The sequence below is a fragment of the Bufo bufo genome, chromosome 2, assembly GCF_905171765.1.
Source record: "Bufo bufo chromosome 2, aBufBuf1.1, whole genome shotgun sequence".
Lineage (NCBI taxonomy): Eukaryota > Metazoa > Chordata > Amphibia > Anura > Bufonidae > Bufo > Bufo bufo.
In genome coordinates, this window is record NC_053390.1 from 579,869,813 (window position 1) to 579,884,154 (window position 14,342).

The window sequence follows — 14,342 nt, forward strand, 5'->3', positions numbered from 1 at the left end:
ATAACATCACAGAAAATAAGAAAGGGCTGCATGGACATGGTCAGGTGAGCGACCAAAGCCCAGAAAAAAAGCATTAAAAGGTAAAAGAAAAACATTATAAAATTACAACTACCTTCATAAAGGATTACGTTAACCCCTTAATGACCTGGCCATTTTGCACCTATGTGACCAGACTGAGTTTTGCTAATCCGACAGGTGTCATTTTATGTGGTAATAACTTTGGAACGCTTTTACTTATCCAAGCCATTCTGAGATTGTTTTCTCGTGACATATTGTACTTCATGTTAGTGGTAAATTTGAGTCAATATGTTTCACCTTTATTTAATAAAAAAAATTTACAGAAAATTTGGAAAAATTTATAAATTTTCAAAATTTGAATTTCTCTGCTTCTAAGGCAGATAGTGATACCTCACAAAATATTTACTACTTTACATTTCCCATATGTCTACTTTATGTTGGCATCATTTTGAAAATGTCATTTTATTTTTTTAGGACATTAGAAGGCTTAGAATTTTAGAAGCAAATCTTACATTTAAGAAAATTTCTAAAACCCACTTTTTTTAGCCCTTTAAGGACTCGGCCCTATTTCACCTTCTGGACTTGGCCATTTTTTGCAAATCTGACCAGTGTCACTTTAAGTGCTGATAACTTTAAAACACTTTGACTTATCCAGGCCATTCTGAGATCGTTTTTTCGTCACATATTGCACTTCATGACACTGGTAAAATGAAGTAAAAAAAAAATCATTTTTAATTTATAAAAAAATACCAAATTTAGCAAAAATCTGTAAAAAATTGCAAATTTCCAAGTTAAAATTTCTCTACTTCTATAATACATAGTAATACCTCCAAAAATAGTTATTACTTTACATTCCCCATATGTCTACTTCATGTTTGGATCATTTTGGGAAGGATATTACATTTTTTGGGGATGTTACAAGGCTTAGAAGTTTAGAAGCAAATCTTGAAATTTTTCCGAAATTTTCAAAAACCAAATTTTTAGGGACCAGTTCAGGTCTGAAGTCACTTTGCAAGGCTTACATAATAGAAACCACCCAAAAATTACCCCATTCTATAAACTACACCCCTCAAGGTATTCAAAACTGATTTTACAAACTTTGTTAACCCTTTTGGTGTTCCACAAGAATTAATGGAAAATAGAGAAAAATTTCAAAATTTCACATTTTTGGCAGATTTTCCATTTTAATATTTTTTTTTCCAGTTACAAAGCAAGGGTTAACAGCCAAACCAAACTCAATATTTATGGCCCTGATTCTGTAGTTTACAGAAACACCCCATATGTGGTCGTAAACCGCTGTACGGGCACACGGCAGGGCGCAGAAGGAAAGGAATGCCATACGGTTTTTGGAAGGCAGGTTTTGCTGGACTGTTTTTTTTTTACACCATGTCCCATTTGAAGCCCCCCTGATGCACCCCTAGAGTAGAAACTCCAAAAAAGTGACCCAATTTTATAAACTACGGGATAGGGTGGCAGTATTTTTGGTACTAGTTTAGGGTACATATGATTTTTGGTTGCTCTAGATTACACTTTTTGTGAGGCAAGGTAACAAGATATAGCTGTTTTGGCACAGTTTTTATTTTTTGTTATTTATAACATTCGTCTGACAGGTTAAATCATGTGATATTTTTATAGACCAGGTTGTCACGGACGCTGCGATACCTAATATGTATACTTTTTTTTTAAATTTATTTAAGTTTTATACACAATGATTTCATTTTTGAAGCAAAAAAAAAATCATGTTTTAGTGTTTCCATAGTCTGAGAGCAATAGTTTTTTCAGTTTTTGGGCGATTACCTTGGGTAGGGTATGGTTTTTGCGGGATGAGATGACGGTTTTATTGCCACTATTTTGGGGTGCGTGTGACTTTTTGATCGCTTGCTATTACACTTTTTGTGATGTAAGGTGACAAAAAATGGCTTTTTTTACACCGTTTTATTTTTATTTATTTTTTTACGGTATTCATCTGAGGGGTAAGGTCATGTGATATTTTTATAGAGCAAGTTATTACGGACGCTGCGATACCCAATATGTATACTTTTTTTTATTTATGTAAGTTTTACACAATAACAGCTTTTTTAAAACAAAAAAAATGATGTTTTAGTGTCTCCATATTCTGAGCCATAGTTTTTTTTATTTTTTGTGCGATTGTCTCAGGTAGGGGCTCATTTTTTGCGGGATGAGGTGACGGTTAGATTGGTACTATTTTGGTGGGAAATTGCCTTTTTGATCGCTTGCTGCTGTACTTTTTGTTATGCAAGGTGACAAAAAAAATGGTTTATTTAGCAAAGTTTTTATTTTTTACGGTGTTCATCTGAGGGGTTCGGTCATGTGATATGTTTATAGAGCCGGTCGATACGGACACGTCGATACCCAATATGTATACTTTTTTCTTTCCCCTATATTTTACCAATTTTTTTAAAAAACTTTATTTGGGGAAAATGCAGTTTTTGTTTATTTTTACTTGAAACTTAATATTTTGGGGGGAAAACTTTATTTTTTCAACTTTTATTTTCACTTTATTTTTTGTCCCACTTTTGGGACTTGAACTTTTGGGGGTCTAATCCCTTTACAATGTATTCAAATACTTCTGTATTGGAATGCATTGGCTGTATAAGTAATACTGTGTGTATTACTCATACAGCTTCCGGCCTGTGACATCCAGGGGGCTGGATCTCACAGGCTCGTCACCGGAAGGCAGCGCGATGCCGTCCTTAGACATCGCGCTGCCTTTCAAGCCACCAGGTAAAAGCCGCAAACCGCAGGTCTGAATTGACCTGCGGTTTGTGGCGATCGCCGACACGGGGGAAGGGGGGGGGTCACAGCGTTGTGACAGGATGCCCGCTGAATGATTTAAGCGGACATCCTGTTCCGATTAACCCCGCCGCAATCGCGTTTTACAGTTAGGACGTACCGGTACGCCCTGGGTCCTTAAGGACTTGGGAAACAGGGCATACCGGTACGCCCAAAGTCCCTAAGGGGTTAAGGACCAGTTCAGTTATGTCACTTTGTGGGCCTTACATAGTAGAAACAACCCAAAAATTGCACCAATTTAGAAACGACACCCCTCAAGTTATTCAAAACTGATGTTACAAACTTTGCTAACCCTTTAGGTGCTCCACAAGAATTAAAGGAAAATGAAGATGAAATTTCAAAATCAAAAGGGTTAACAGCCAAACTAAACTCAATATCTATTACCCTGATTCTGCAGTTTACAGTAACACCCCATATGTGGTTTTCGACTGCTATATGGGCGCACGGCAGAGCTTAGAACAGATGGAGCACAATACGGCTTTTAGAGGGCAGATTTCACTGGAATAATTTTCAGGCGCTGTGTCGCATTTGAAGGTACCCTGAGGTACCCCACAGTGGAAACCCAAAAAAATCTTTTCAAGGGGTGTAGTGAGCACTTTGGCCCAATATGCTTTTCATAGAATTTAGAAACCCTTGGCTGTAAAAAAAAGAAAAGTTACATATTTTACTGAAAAATGTCACTTTAGGCCCAAATTGTCACCCATATTCCCGTGAATACGGCAACACCTATCATATTTTACATTTTGGAGTTTGTCTAATTTTCCAAATTATAATTGCTTAATAATATAATGAAATGTGGAGTGTTAGAAAACAGTGGATTGCATAACAAATAAAAAAAATGGCCAAAAGTGCATAAAAGAAGTGGCATGGGAAAGTTGCCCTGGGATAATTCTGCTGGCATGACTAGATGACGCTATCCCACTGCTGTTTTGGCGCTGCTCTCCCAATATAAAATTTTTAATGATTTGTCCTTGAAAATCAAGATATGTTCCTAGGTTCCCTACTTTTTTTTATATCAAATGCGGGATTTCCTGACAGCGGTTTAGGGCTGCAGCATTTGGTCTGCAAGGTCCACCCCACCCATATATTTATTATAATCTTGCATGCAGACAGGCTTACAGACGGTGGTATTTGTGCTGTTACTGTCTGGATGTATAGATGTCATTATGAGGACATCTTTTTTGTTTCGATATTTTACAAGTAAAATGTCCCCATTGCAAAGGCCCTTTATTTTCCCGGACTTCTATTTTTGGTTCACAAAAGGCTTGGGCAGGCCTCTTTGATTTGCCCATGCCACTGTCTTTTTGACTAAAAGGCACCTAAAAAGGGGTAAGCTGGTGTAATAATTGTCGACGTACAAGTGGTACCCCTTATCTAAAAGGGTGCAAAAGATCCCACACTATTTTACCTGCCACATTGAGGGAAGGGGGCATTCAGGAGGGCAAAACTAGGTATCTTTGCCTTCATACACTCTAAATTTATAGGTGTAGTCAGATCCGCTCTCATAGGGCTTATACATTTTAGCCCAAATCGTGCCCTCTTCCTTGGCAAATAAAGGCGACATTGAAGCCTGCCTTTAAAGGACAAGTGACTCAATATCACACTTCGGTGTGGGAGGGAAACACCACACTGAGCATAAGAGGGAGGGGGGGGGGGGCAGGGAATCAGGCCTGAGAACTAGGGAAGTAAGATGAACACCTCCTAGTAAAACCCTAACCAAAATCCTGTCATTACTTCCCTGTACATGGGGGTATCTTAGTACACATCAGATGACCAATAAGATCTCATGGTGGGTTGTTGGAGTGAGACCCATATTTAGAGGGAATACCCCAAATTTTAAAATGTGCACCACAACAGGGCACCATACGCCAGGGTTCGACAAATCCCAGGCGCCAGGTCGCCATGGCGATCAGGAATTTTGTCCTGGCGCCTAGGTATTTGCCTGTGCTTGAAAATAGGCCCAGCACACCAGCAGCCGGGCGCAGCCACTGGAGGGTTAAGACCGCGAGGTTAATAATGTGACAGGCGGTGCACATGACTGGTTAAGCCGAATTACATCACTCCCTTTCCCCGCTGGCTGTCAGTGTCAGCTGGCCGCGGAGTGACACACGACATGTACGTGGCAGCACTCACCTGCCCGCTAGGTACTCTCTACCGCATGCTTCATGTCCCGGGAGCGGCGCAGGTGACTACGGCGGGGTTTTCGTTTTCCTGTACGAAGACTTTTCCAGCGTTTCCCGGAGAGGAGCTGTCTCATCACCGTAAAGTCTTATGCACACGTCAGTGGAACACAGGCCGTGTGATACCGGCCTGGATTTTGTCTGAGTGCAGGAGCGCACGGCGTCATTGGTTGCTATGACGCTGTGCGCTTCCTGCTGCCGCAGTACAGTAATACACCGGTATAGATCATATCAGTGTATTACCGTACTGCGGTGGCAGCAGGAAGCACACGGCGTCATAGCAACCAATGACGCCGTGCGCTCCTGCACTCAGAAGAAATCCAGGCTGGTATCACATGGTCCGTGTTCCACAGACGTGTGCATGAGGCTTAACGCAATCACAGGACTCAGAGATCCCTCCGACAAACAGGACCGCAGCCCCACCCCCTCCCCATCACAGCACGGGATGTAGATCCGGCAAGAGCTGGAACCAAATCCCGGCTTGGACTCAGTGCGCGTCCACAGCGGAGGGAGCACAAGGACGGCCCAGGTGACGCCGACAACATCGACTACATTATCCCCCGGACAGGACAAATAATCCAGGACAGCAGAAGGGCAGTGATCCCAGAGGGACGGTGGATACAGGCGGCAACGAGGGACATTTCTCTTCAAACCCATCGCTGCTTCAGTTTTATCTAGTCACAAAATAAGTTTACAAGAGAAGAACTATGAGATGAATGAGGAGTGTCACAGTACACTGATAATAAACAATGCCCATGTTGTTTGGTTAATTTAAGAGGTGTTATTTTTATCGTTGAAAATAAGGCTTTATAAGGTAAAAAAAAAAGAAAAAATGGCTCCTAACTTTTTTTAGCTGGCTCCTAGATTCCAAGAAAATTTGTCAAGCCCTGCCATACGCCATTCTTGGCGTAATATGAGGTGGGGTGACTGGCGATAAATTGGTCTGCTCAACCATCAAATTTAGCAGTTCTTCTGATAAGAAGACTTAAAAAAATTCCACCCCCCTAAACCCCATAATGGAGGCCTGTGACAGAATTAAATTCTGGAACAGACGGATTATAAGACTCGGTGGGCATCCATTCGGGGTCAATGGCGCTTGTGCCAGGCAAAGAGTCTAGTCTGCGACTTTGCTGTGGTTCGTCATCACTAGTGTTAGCGGACGATGACTAAATTTGAAACTGTTCTGTCTCGCTTGCACTTTCTGTATCAGAACAGATAAATGCGTATGCCCCCTCTGCTGTATACATACGCTCAGCCATTTTATATTATGCAAACTACAACTTTATATCAAACCGCTAACTCTAACAATAGTCCAAACAATTTCTAATATACACTGCTCAAAAAAATAAAGGGAACACAAAAATAACACATCCTAGATCTGAATTAATTTAATATTCTTCTGAAATACTTTGTTCTTTACATAGTTGAATGTGCTGACAACAAAATCACACAAAAATTAAAAAATGGAAATCTAATTTTTCAACCCATGGAGGTCTGGATTTGGAGTCACACTCAAAATGAAAGTGGAAAAACACACTACAGGCTGATCCAACTTTGATGTAATGTCCTTAAAACAAGTCAAAATGAGGCTCAGTAGTGTGTGTGGCCTCCACGTGCCTGTATGACCTCCCTACAACGCCTGTGCATGCTCCTGATGAGGTGGCGGACGGTCTCCTGAGGGATCTCCTCCCAGACCTGGACTAAAGCATCTGCCAACTCCTGGACAGTCTGTGGTGCAACGTGACGTTGGTGGATAGAGCGAGACATGGTGTCCCAGATGTGCTCAATTGGATTCAGGTCTGGGGAACGGGCGGGCCAGTCCATAGCATCAATGCCTTCGTCTTGCAGGAACTGCTGACACACTCCAGCCACATGAGGTCTAGCATTGTCTTGCATTAGGAGGAACCCAGGGCCAACCACACCAGCATATGGTCTCACAAGGGGTCTGAGGATCTCATCTCGGTACCTAATAGCAGTCAGGCTACCTCTGGCGAGCACATGGAGGGCTGTGCGGCCCTTCAAAGAAATGCCACCCCACACCATTACTGACCCAATGCCAAACCGGTCATGCTGGAGGATGTTGCAGGCAGCAGAACGTTCTCCACGGCGTCTCCGGACTCTGTCACGTCTGTCACATGTGCTCAGTGTGAACCTGCTTTCATCTGTGAAGAGCACAGGGCGCCAGTGGCGAATTTGCCAATCTTGGTGTTCTCTGGCAAATGCCAAACGTCCTGCACGGTGTTGGGCTGTAAGCACAACCCCCACCTGTGGACGTTGGGCCCTCATATCACCCTCATAGAGTCTGTTTCTGACCGTTTGAGCAGACACATGCACATTTGTGGCCTGCTGGAGGTCATTTTACAGGGCTCTGGCAGTGCTCCTCCTGTTCCTCCTTGCACAGCACAGAAACCTGACATTTTAACAGGGGTGTGTAGGTGTGTAGACTTTTTATATACACTGTGTGTGTGTATGTGTGTATATATATATATATATATATATATATATATATACACACACATATACACACACACATATATATTATTTTTGTATATATATTTTTTATTTTCAAACGCCTAAACTCTTTCTAGCTAACTGCCAGGATTCTGGCGAACTAACTAAAACTATCTAATTACCAGTAATATTTATATATGTTATTTTCATTATATAATTATTATTATTTTTTAATCATATCATTTATTTATTTTGACAAATGCCTAACTCTAACACTAACCTCAATTATTTCAAGCTACCTGGCTAGCTATAGTACACTATTTTATAAAAAAAATAAAATAAAAAAATAAACACTGAAGTTCTGTGGGGAGGAAGGGTGGTTGGAGGATGGGGTGTCAGGGGAACAGTATGTGTTTGGGGCACCGTGGGGTGTTTATTTGCTTGGGGGCACTCTGAATGGACACCAGGGCAGCGCAGCTACGATTTCCTTAAGTGTAAGGCCTCTTTCACACAAGCATAACGGATTGGCTCCAGATGCATTCAGGATGCGTTCAGTGAAACTCGCACCATTTTGCAAGCAAGTTCAGTCAGTTTTGTCTGCGATTGCGTTCAGTTTTTTCCGCGCGGGTGCAATGCGTTTTGATGCATTTTTCACGCGCGTGATAAAAAAACTAAAGGTTTACAAACAACATCTCTTAGCAACCATCAGTGAAAAACTCATTGCATCCGCACTTGCTTCCGGATGCAATGCGTTTTTGACTGAAGACCCATTCACTTCTATGGGGCCAGGGCTGCGTGAAAAACATATAGAACATGCTGCGTTTTTCATTCAACCCAGGACTGATGCGTGAAAAAAAAAACGCTCATGTACACAGACCCATTGAAATTAATGGGTCAGGATTCAGTGTGGGTGTTATGAGTTAACGTCACGCATTGCACCGGCGCGCAGAAAACTGGAAAGGGGCCTAAGGGCTCATGCACACAAACTGATTTTCTTTCCATGTCCGCTCTTTTTTTTTTTTTGCGGACTGTATGCGGATTCATTTCAATGGGTCTGCAAAAAAGTTACTCAGTGTGCATTCCGTTTCCGTATGTCCGTATTTCCAATCCACAAAAAAATAAAACATGTCCTATTATTGTCCACACTACGGACATGGATAGTACTGTTCTATTAGGGGCCAGCTGTTCCGTTTTCGCAAAATACGGAATGCACATGGACGTCATCCGTATTTTTTGCGGATCCGGCTTTTTCATACCGCAAAATACATATGTTCGTGTGCATGAGCCCTAACAATGAGGAGATCGGAGTTGCGCTGGATGATTCTTACCTGCCGGCAAGCAGGATGCGCTGCGATTAGTCACTGAGTGACCAATCACAGCGATCGGGAAACAGGGACCACTGTGATTGGTCCCCTGACAGCTCTGCTGTCCGTGACACCCGTTAAGATACCGGTGTCACCGCAAGTATGCGGTGACATTTTCATTTCATGACGTACTGTGCATGTCATGATGTGGTAACTAACACCACGTCGCTAAGGGGTTAAAGGATGCTTTAAAGAAAGCGGGTCCATATCTTAGCAGAAAGTAGTTATTTTTATTCTTGTTGCTATTAAAGTGTGAATAATTATTGGTTTAAATTAATACAGAAATGAGTCCATGTCAATTGATAGGAGAGATTTTAGAGGGGAGAGTACAATATTTGTTTATCACAGTTAAAATATGTTCTATGGCTTTCCATAATGGTCATATTTTCAGCAGACCCACTATAAAAGAGTTTCATATTAGCACATCGCCAACATACAGAGTTAAGTCCTTGGCAGTGTTTTTATCTATATAATAATTTCCTAGAGTTTTATAGCTGGTTATTACATCGAGAGAATTTGGGAATTCAATCTTCTCAATGCTTTGATTAAAATTGGAGCACTGATTACCAGTACCAAGGAATCAACAAGATGTGATAGCCTGATCACCTTTGATATGAGGAGACAGGCTGTGCAGTAGTTAATGGAAAGATGAATGGTAGATTCCACTTTGATGTTAACAGGTCCAGTTTGGAGGCATAGGTCACATGAAAGCCACAGTATAAGGTCTTGTTCACACGAACGTATGGGTTCCGTTCCGTGCACTGGGGCCGCAATTTGCGGTCCGCAATGCACGGAGAATGTTCGTGAGGCCTCCGGGACGGATCCAGACCCATTCAAATTGAATAGGGCCACATCCCTCCGTTCCACAAAAAGATAGGACATGTTCTATCTTTGTGCGGAACGGAAGCCCACAGAAGAACTCTGTAGTGCTTCTGTGGGTTTCTGTTCCGTGCTTCCATTCCGCACCGCTCCGCATCTGCGGACCCATTCAAGTGATGCGGAATGCACACGGAACGGTGTCCGTTTATTGCAGATCCGCAATACAGCAAGGGAACCCATATGTTCGTGTGAGCAAGCCCTAAGGTGGTGAAAAGCAGGAGTTTCTATTCATTCTTCATTTCTGTGATCACCTCCTGCGTCTGTACAGGAGAGAAGCCGTACACTAATGACATAAAGTAAAGGCTGTAGTGTACATTATGTAGGGGATATCCTAAGTTAAGAACACCATGCACATGACTTGCTTTACAATGCACTTCACAAAGAGAAAGCATAGAGCTTACTACAGAAAGACTTACCGAAAACAGAGCTATAGGAGATATAGTTTAGGTGAACCACATTATATGCTTCGATTCTTATATCCTTCCAAATGCCCTGTGTAGGGAATGAAGGGCCCCAATCCCAGCTAAAAGAACACTGCGCCTGCAGTAAGAGAAAAGCCTAAACATGAACACTCACACAGTGGTAAGAAGTACTCTGATAGATGTGACCCGATCAATGCTTTCCTTAGAACATACTCTCATCGTCCATGCTTACCAACATTATCTAACCCAGTCCACCACCCACACCTCCAATGTTGCTTTAGCCATCATATACACACACTATCCCGCCATCATATACACACACTATCCCACAATGAAACGGATTTCATGTCTGAGCATTACAGGTACATTTTACAATGATAAGGGTTCACCTTTCTTATAAAGTTGACATGACAGTCTCCATTTTGCACTTTTGGAGGACAGTCTGGAGGGATATCATAGGCGTGTTGTGTGCTCCTTTCTTTTGCCCAGTTCACCGCTGACTGAAATTTGATTTCCAGGCTATTTTCCTGTTTGATAATTTGGGTTATATCTACAGTCTGTAAGTGGAAAAACATAATGACTAGTCAATTATCCTGGAAGGTAAATAATAGTGGATAATAACAATACATTAATAGGTGGCTTATATTAACTTCCTCTACATAATAAATGCTATTTGCTAAAGTGAATCACCAAGAAAGTGTGGCGCCCTCTTCAAAGCGACAGCCTCGCTTTCAATTGTAGGCTCCAACAGGCCAAGAGCTAATATAACACATGTCCATATCCACAGTTTAATCTGGGATACAAGGGACCCAAGCAGCACCAATATTCCCGAAGCAACTAACAGAGCCCTACGACATTGCAGGTTCCCCAACTTTTAATCGAGTGATCAATATATGTAATGTACATTTTGTTGGGTTGGTTTTTAATTTTGTCAAATTAAAAGTTATTTTTTTGCGAGCCCAGGCAGGATTGCTTGCAGTGATATGGGGAATGGGGATCCAATGTCTAGCAACCATCTCTTATATAATCTAATGTGCAGCAATTTCTCACTTTCTAATATAGTGTCTTAACACTGGATTCTGCTGATCCAGGCTTTCGGTTACTTCCCATGACATCACATCCATTGCCTTGCAGCGGTGTCTTCCAGTCTCAGACTTGAGCTGCTGTGAAGCAGGCACATGCACAGATGAGATGTCTACAGTGCAGGGAGTTTCTGCTTCACTCCCTAGCCATGTAAGTTAGATGAGCATTCATGCTCCAGCACAAGGACAGGACCGGAAGATGCCACAGCATGACAGTAGACAAGTGGCCAAAAGAAGTAGCAGAGAGCATTGCAAACATTGTCACCGGACCGGATTCCACAGCAGACGAAGCTGGTAAAGACATTGGCCCAGATTTACTCATTCTAAAAAAGTGTCTCTCCCTGCACCAAATGTATCGTCCAGTAGCTCAGGCTGGATGACACATCTAGTGCATGTAGAGACCCTTTTCTCTGACTCTATACAACTGTTGCTCGACTTACTTTGAGACAGATTTTTACGCCAGAATTGCACATCTTAGGCCCACCCCTGCACAGATACATTACTAAATCTGGCCCACTGTATTATAAAGTGAGAGATTGCCACACATTAGAATGAGAGATGGTTGTTAGAAAGGTGGTTACAAAGCAGTGCTCAAAGGATTCACCCCACCTCCTGGTGCTCAAACTTCTCAATTGCATATGAATAAAAACACAATAAACTGCTGCAGAGAAATCAGTAACAAACAAAAGAAAGGTATAGTTTTAATCAGCGGTAGGTCTAGTTTAATTAGGTTGATCCTGGTGACACTGCTGCTTTCAAGGACCACTAAACCTTGAAAAACACACACTTCTATCGATTGGTGACTTTATGGGCAAAAAGGTAAAAACTTAAAGGGGTTGTCCCACGAAAAAATATTCTACAGTTTTCAAACCAGCACCTGGCTCTGAATACTTTTGCAATTGGATGGAATTAAAAATGTATCGTAGCCACTGAGTTATTCAATAAAATCTGTATAGCGCCACCTGCAGTTAGTTTTTTTCTCATTTCTTTGACCTGCTCACTGAGAAGGCCGCACATGCTCAGTTTCGTCCTTCAACTGCCTCCTGAGCTGTGATAGGGTGAGCATGGACACGCCCCCTTGAGCTGACAGCTTGATATAAATCTAGCAGAGCAATGAATGGGGAGATCTCTGGATCCATGTGAGGTACAAGGCTGGTTCTGACTTTGTTAGAAAGAGGTTGTAATTTACTATATGGTGTCTGATTTTCATTTTTTACATTAGTCATGGGACAACCCAATCATTTCCCCTAGATGCATTGCATGCATTCACACTTGTGTTTTGTTGGGACAAAAGTATCACAAACAATGGCCTATTACTGTATTGTAATTTAATGATAATTTAAAAAGCTAAAAAAAAATGAATAAATTAAAAGAATAAGGTGAAATGTGAAGAAGTGTATTTACAAGACAGCCTTGAGCTGACCAATGTAGGTATAAATTCGGAATTTGGCCTTTGGTATCATTCTCAAGATTATAAGTATCCTAACTAAAGATCGGGATTGTGTTTCAGGCCTGCTGTTTTCTATGTATACCGTATTTATCTACTGCATTTCAGGTTCAATACAGGGAATAAAACGTAGGTGATCTACTCACATATCTATTGAACATGTTCTGAGTTTTTGCAATAGGAATTGTGTTGAGAATAACAGTAGAAATGGTATCAATCGCATCACAAACCAAGACGACTTTCTGCGATTGTCTATAAGAAAATTGATTTGACAAAGTAGGTCAGACAAACACAGGAATCTCATACAAACTCCATTACCTTGACCCCCATTATAAAATGAATACAATGTATTGTGATCCCAAGATATACTAGGTTTTGAATTACCATTCATAAATACGTGTAGAGGAACACTGGTTAGGAAGCAGATTCCTACTGCAAGGACCTTCTGCCACAGCAACTTCTCCCTTTAAAACTGCTTAGCCAAAACAAATGGGGCTATGACATGGCACTCTTATAGTGTCCTAAACTGCGGCATCGCTGCTTGCCATGGTGATGTCTTTATGGACAAAACGTCACCACAGCTAGAGGAAACTTGCCAATATGGTCATCAGATGTGCCATCATACAGCAGGAAAGGAAGGACTAAGGAGAACATTGAATACTAGTGACAATGGGTCAAATCAAAATCAAAAAGCGGCAAGCACATTGTTACGTTTATAATTACTCTATTTTAAACCAACAACAGCTTATTCAAGACCCTGTAAAAAAAACTTAAAAGGGTTTGTGTCACTTCAGCAAACGCATATATCATGTAGAGGAAATTAATACAAGGTACTTACTAATGTATTGTGATTGTCCATATTGCCTGCTTTGCTGGCTGGATTCATTTTTCCACAGCATTATACATTGCTCATTTCCATGGTTACGACCACCCTGCAATCCATTGGTGGTGGTTGGTGGTAGGAAAAAGGACCAGCCTATGCGAGCTTTCATGGTCCCAGCCACCAGAGTGGCTGGGACTTTTTCCTATGTTGTGCAAGCACGACCACCACTGATGGATTGCAGTGTAGTCGTAACCATGGAAATGAGCAGTATATAATGTGATGGAAAAACAAATCAAGCCAGCAAAGGAGGCAATATGGACAATCACAATACATTAGTAAGTGCCTTGTATTAACATTCTCTACATGATAAATGCCATTTGCTGAAATGACACAGCCCCTTTAAATCCTTATTTTATTTAAGTGCTCCTATCAAGTAAGGCCTCTTTCACACTTGCGTTGTCCGGATCCGGCGTGTACTCCACTTGCCGGAATTACACGCCGGATCCGGAAAAACGCAAGTGTACTGAAAGCATTTGAAGACGGAACCGTCTTCCAAATGCGTTCAGTGTTACTATGGCACCCAGGACGCTATTAAAGTCCTGGTTGCCATAGTAGGAGCGGGGAGCGGGGGAGCAGTATACTTACAGTCCGTGCGGCTCCCGGGGCGCTCCAGAGTGACGTCAGAGCGCCCCATGCGCATGTATCACGTGATCCATGTGATCACATGATCCATGCGCTTGGGGCGCCCTGACGTCACTCTGAAGCGCCCTGGGAGCCGCACAGACGGTAAGTATACTGCTCCCCCGCTCCCCACTACACTTTACCATGGCTGTCAGGACTTTAGCATCCCGGCAGCCATTGT

The 14,342-nt window shown here is 42.0% G+C and overlaps 1 protein-coding gene across 2 annotated transcripts in view; it reads right to left on the reverse strand.

The window, feature by feature from the left end:
• The window catches only part of MANBA (mannosidase beta), a 187,631-nt gene that overhangs the window by 120,845 nt on the left and 52,444 nt on the right, over window positions 1–14,342 (reverse strand). For both annotated transcript variants that reach the window (XM_040418222.1, XM_040418221.1), the window contains exons 3-5: window positions 12,804–12,909; window positions 10,518–10,685; window positions 10,123–10,246 (exon numbers count right to left, since the gene is read on the reverse strand). In XM_040418222.1, coding sequence (XP_040274156.1) covers window positions 10,123–10,246; window positions 10,518–10,685; window positions 12,804–12,909 — 398 coding nt within the window. The remainder of the gene's footprint in view (window positions 1–10,122; window positions 10,247–10,517; window positions 10,686–12,803; window positions 12,910–14,342) is intronic.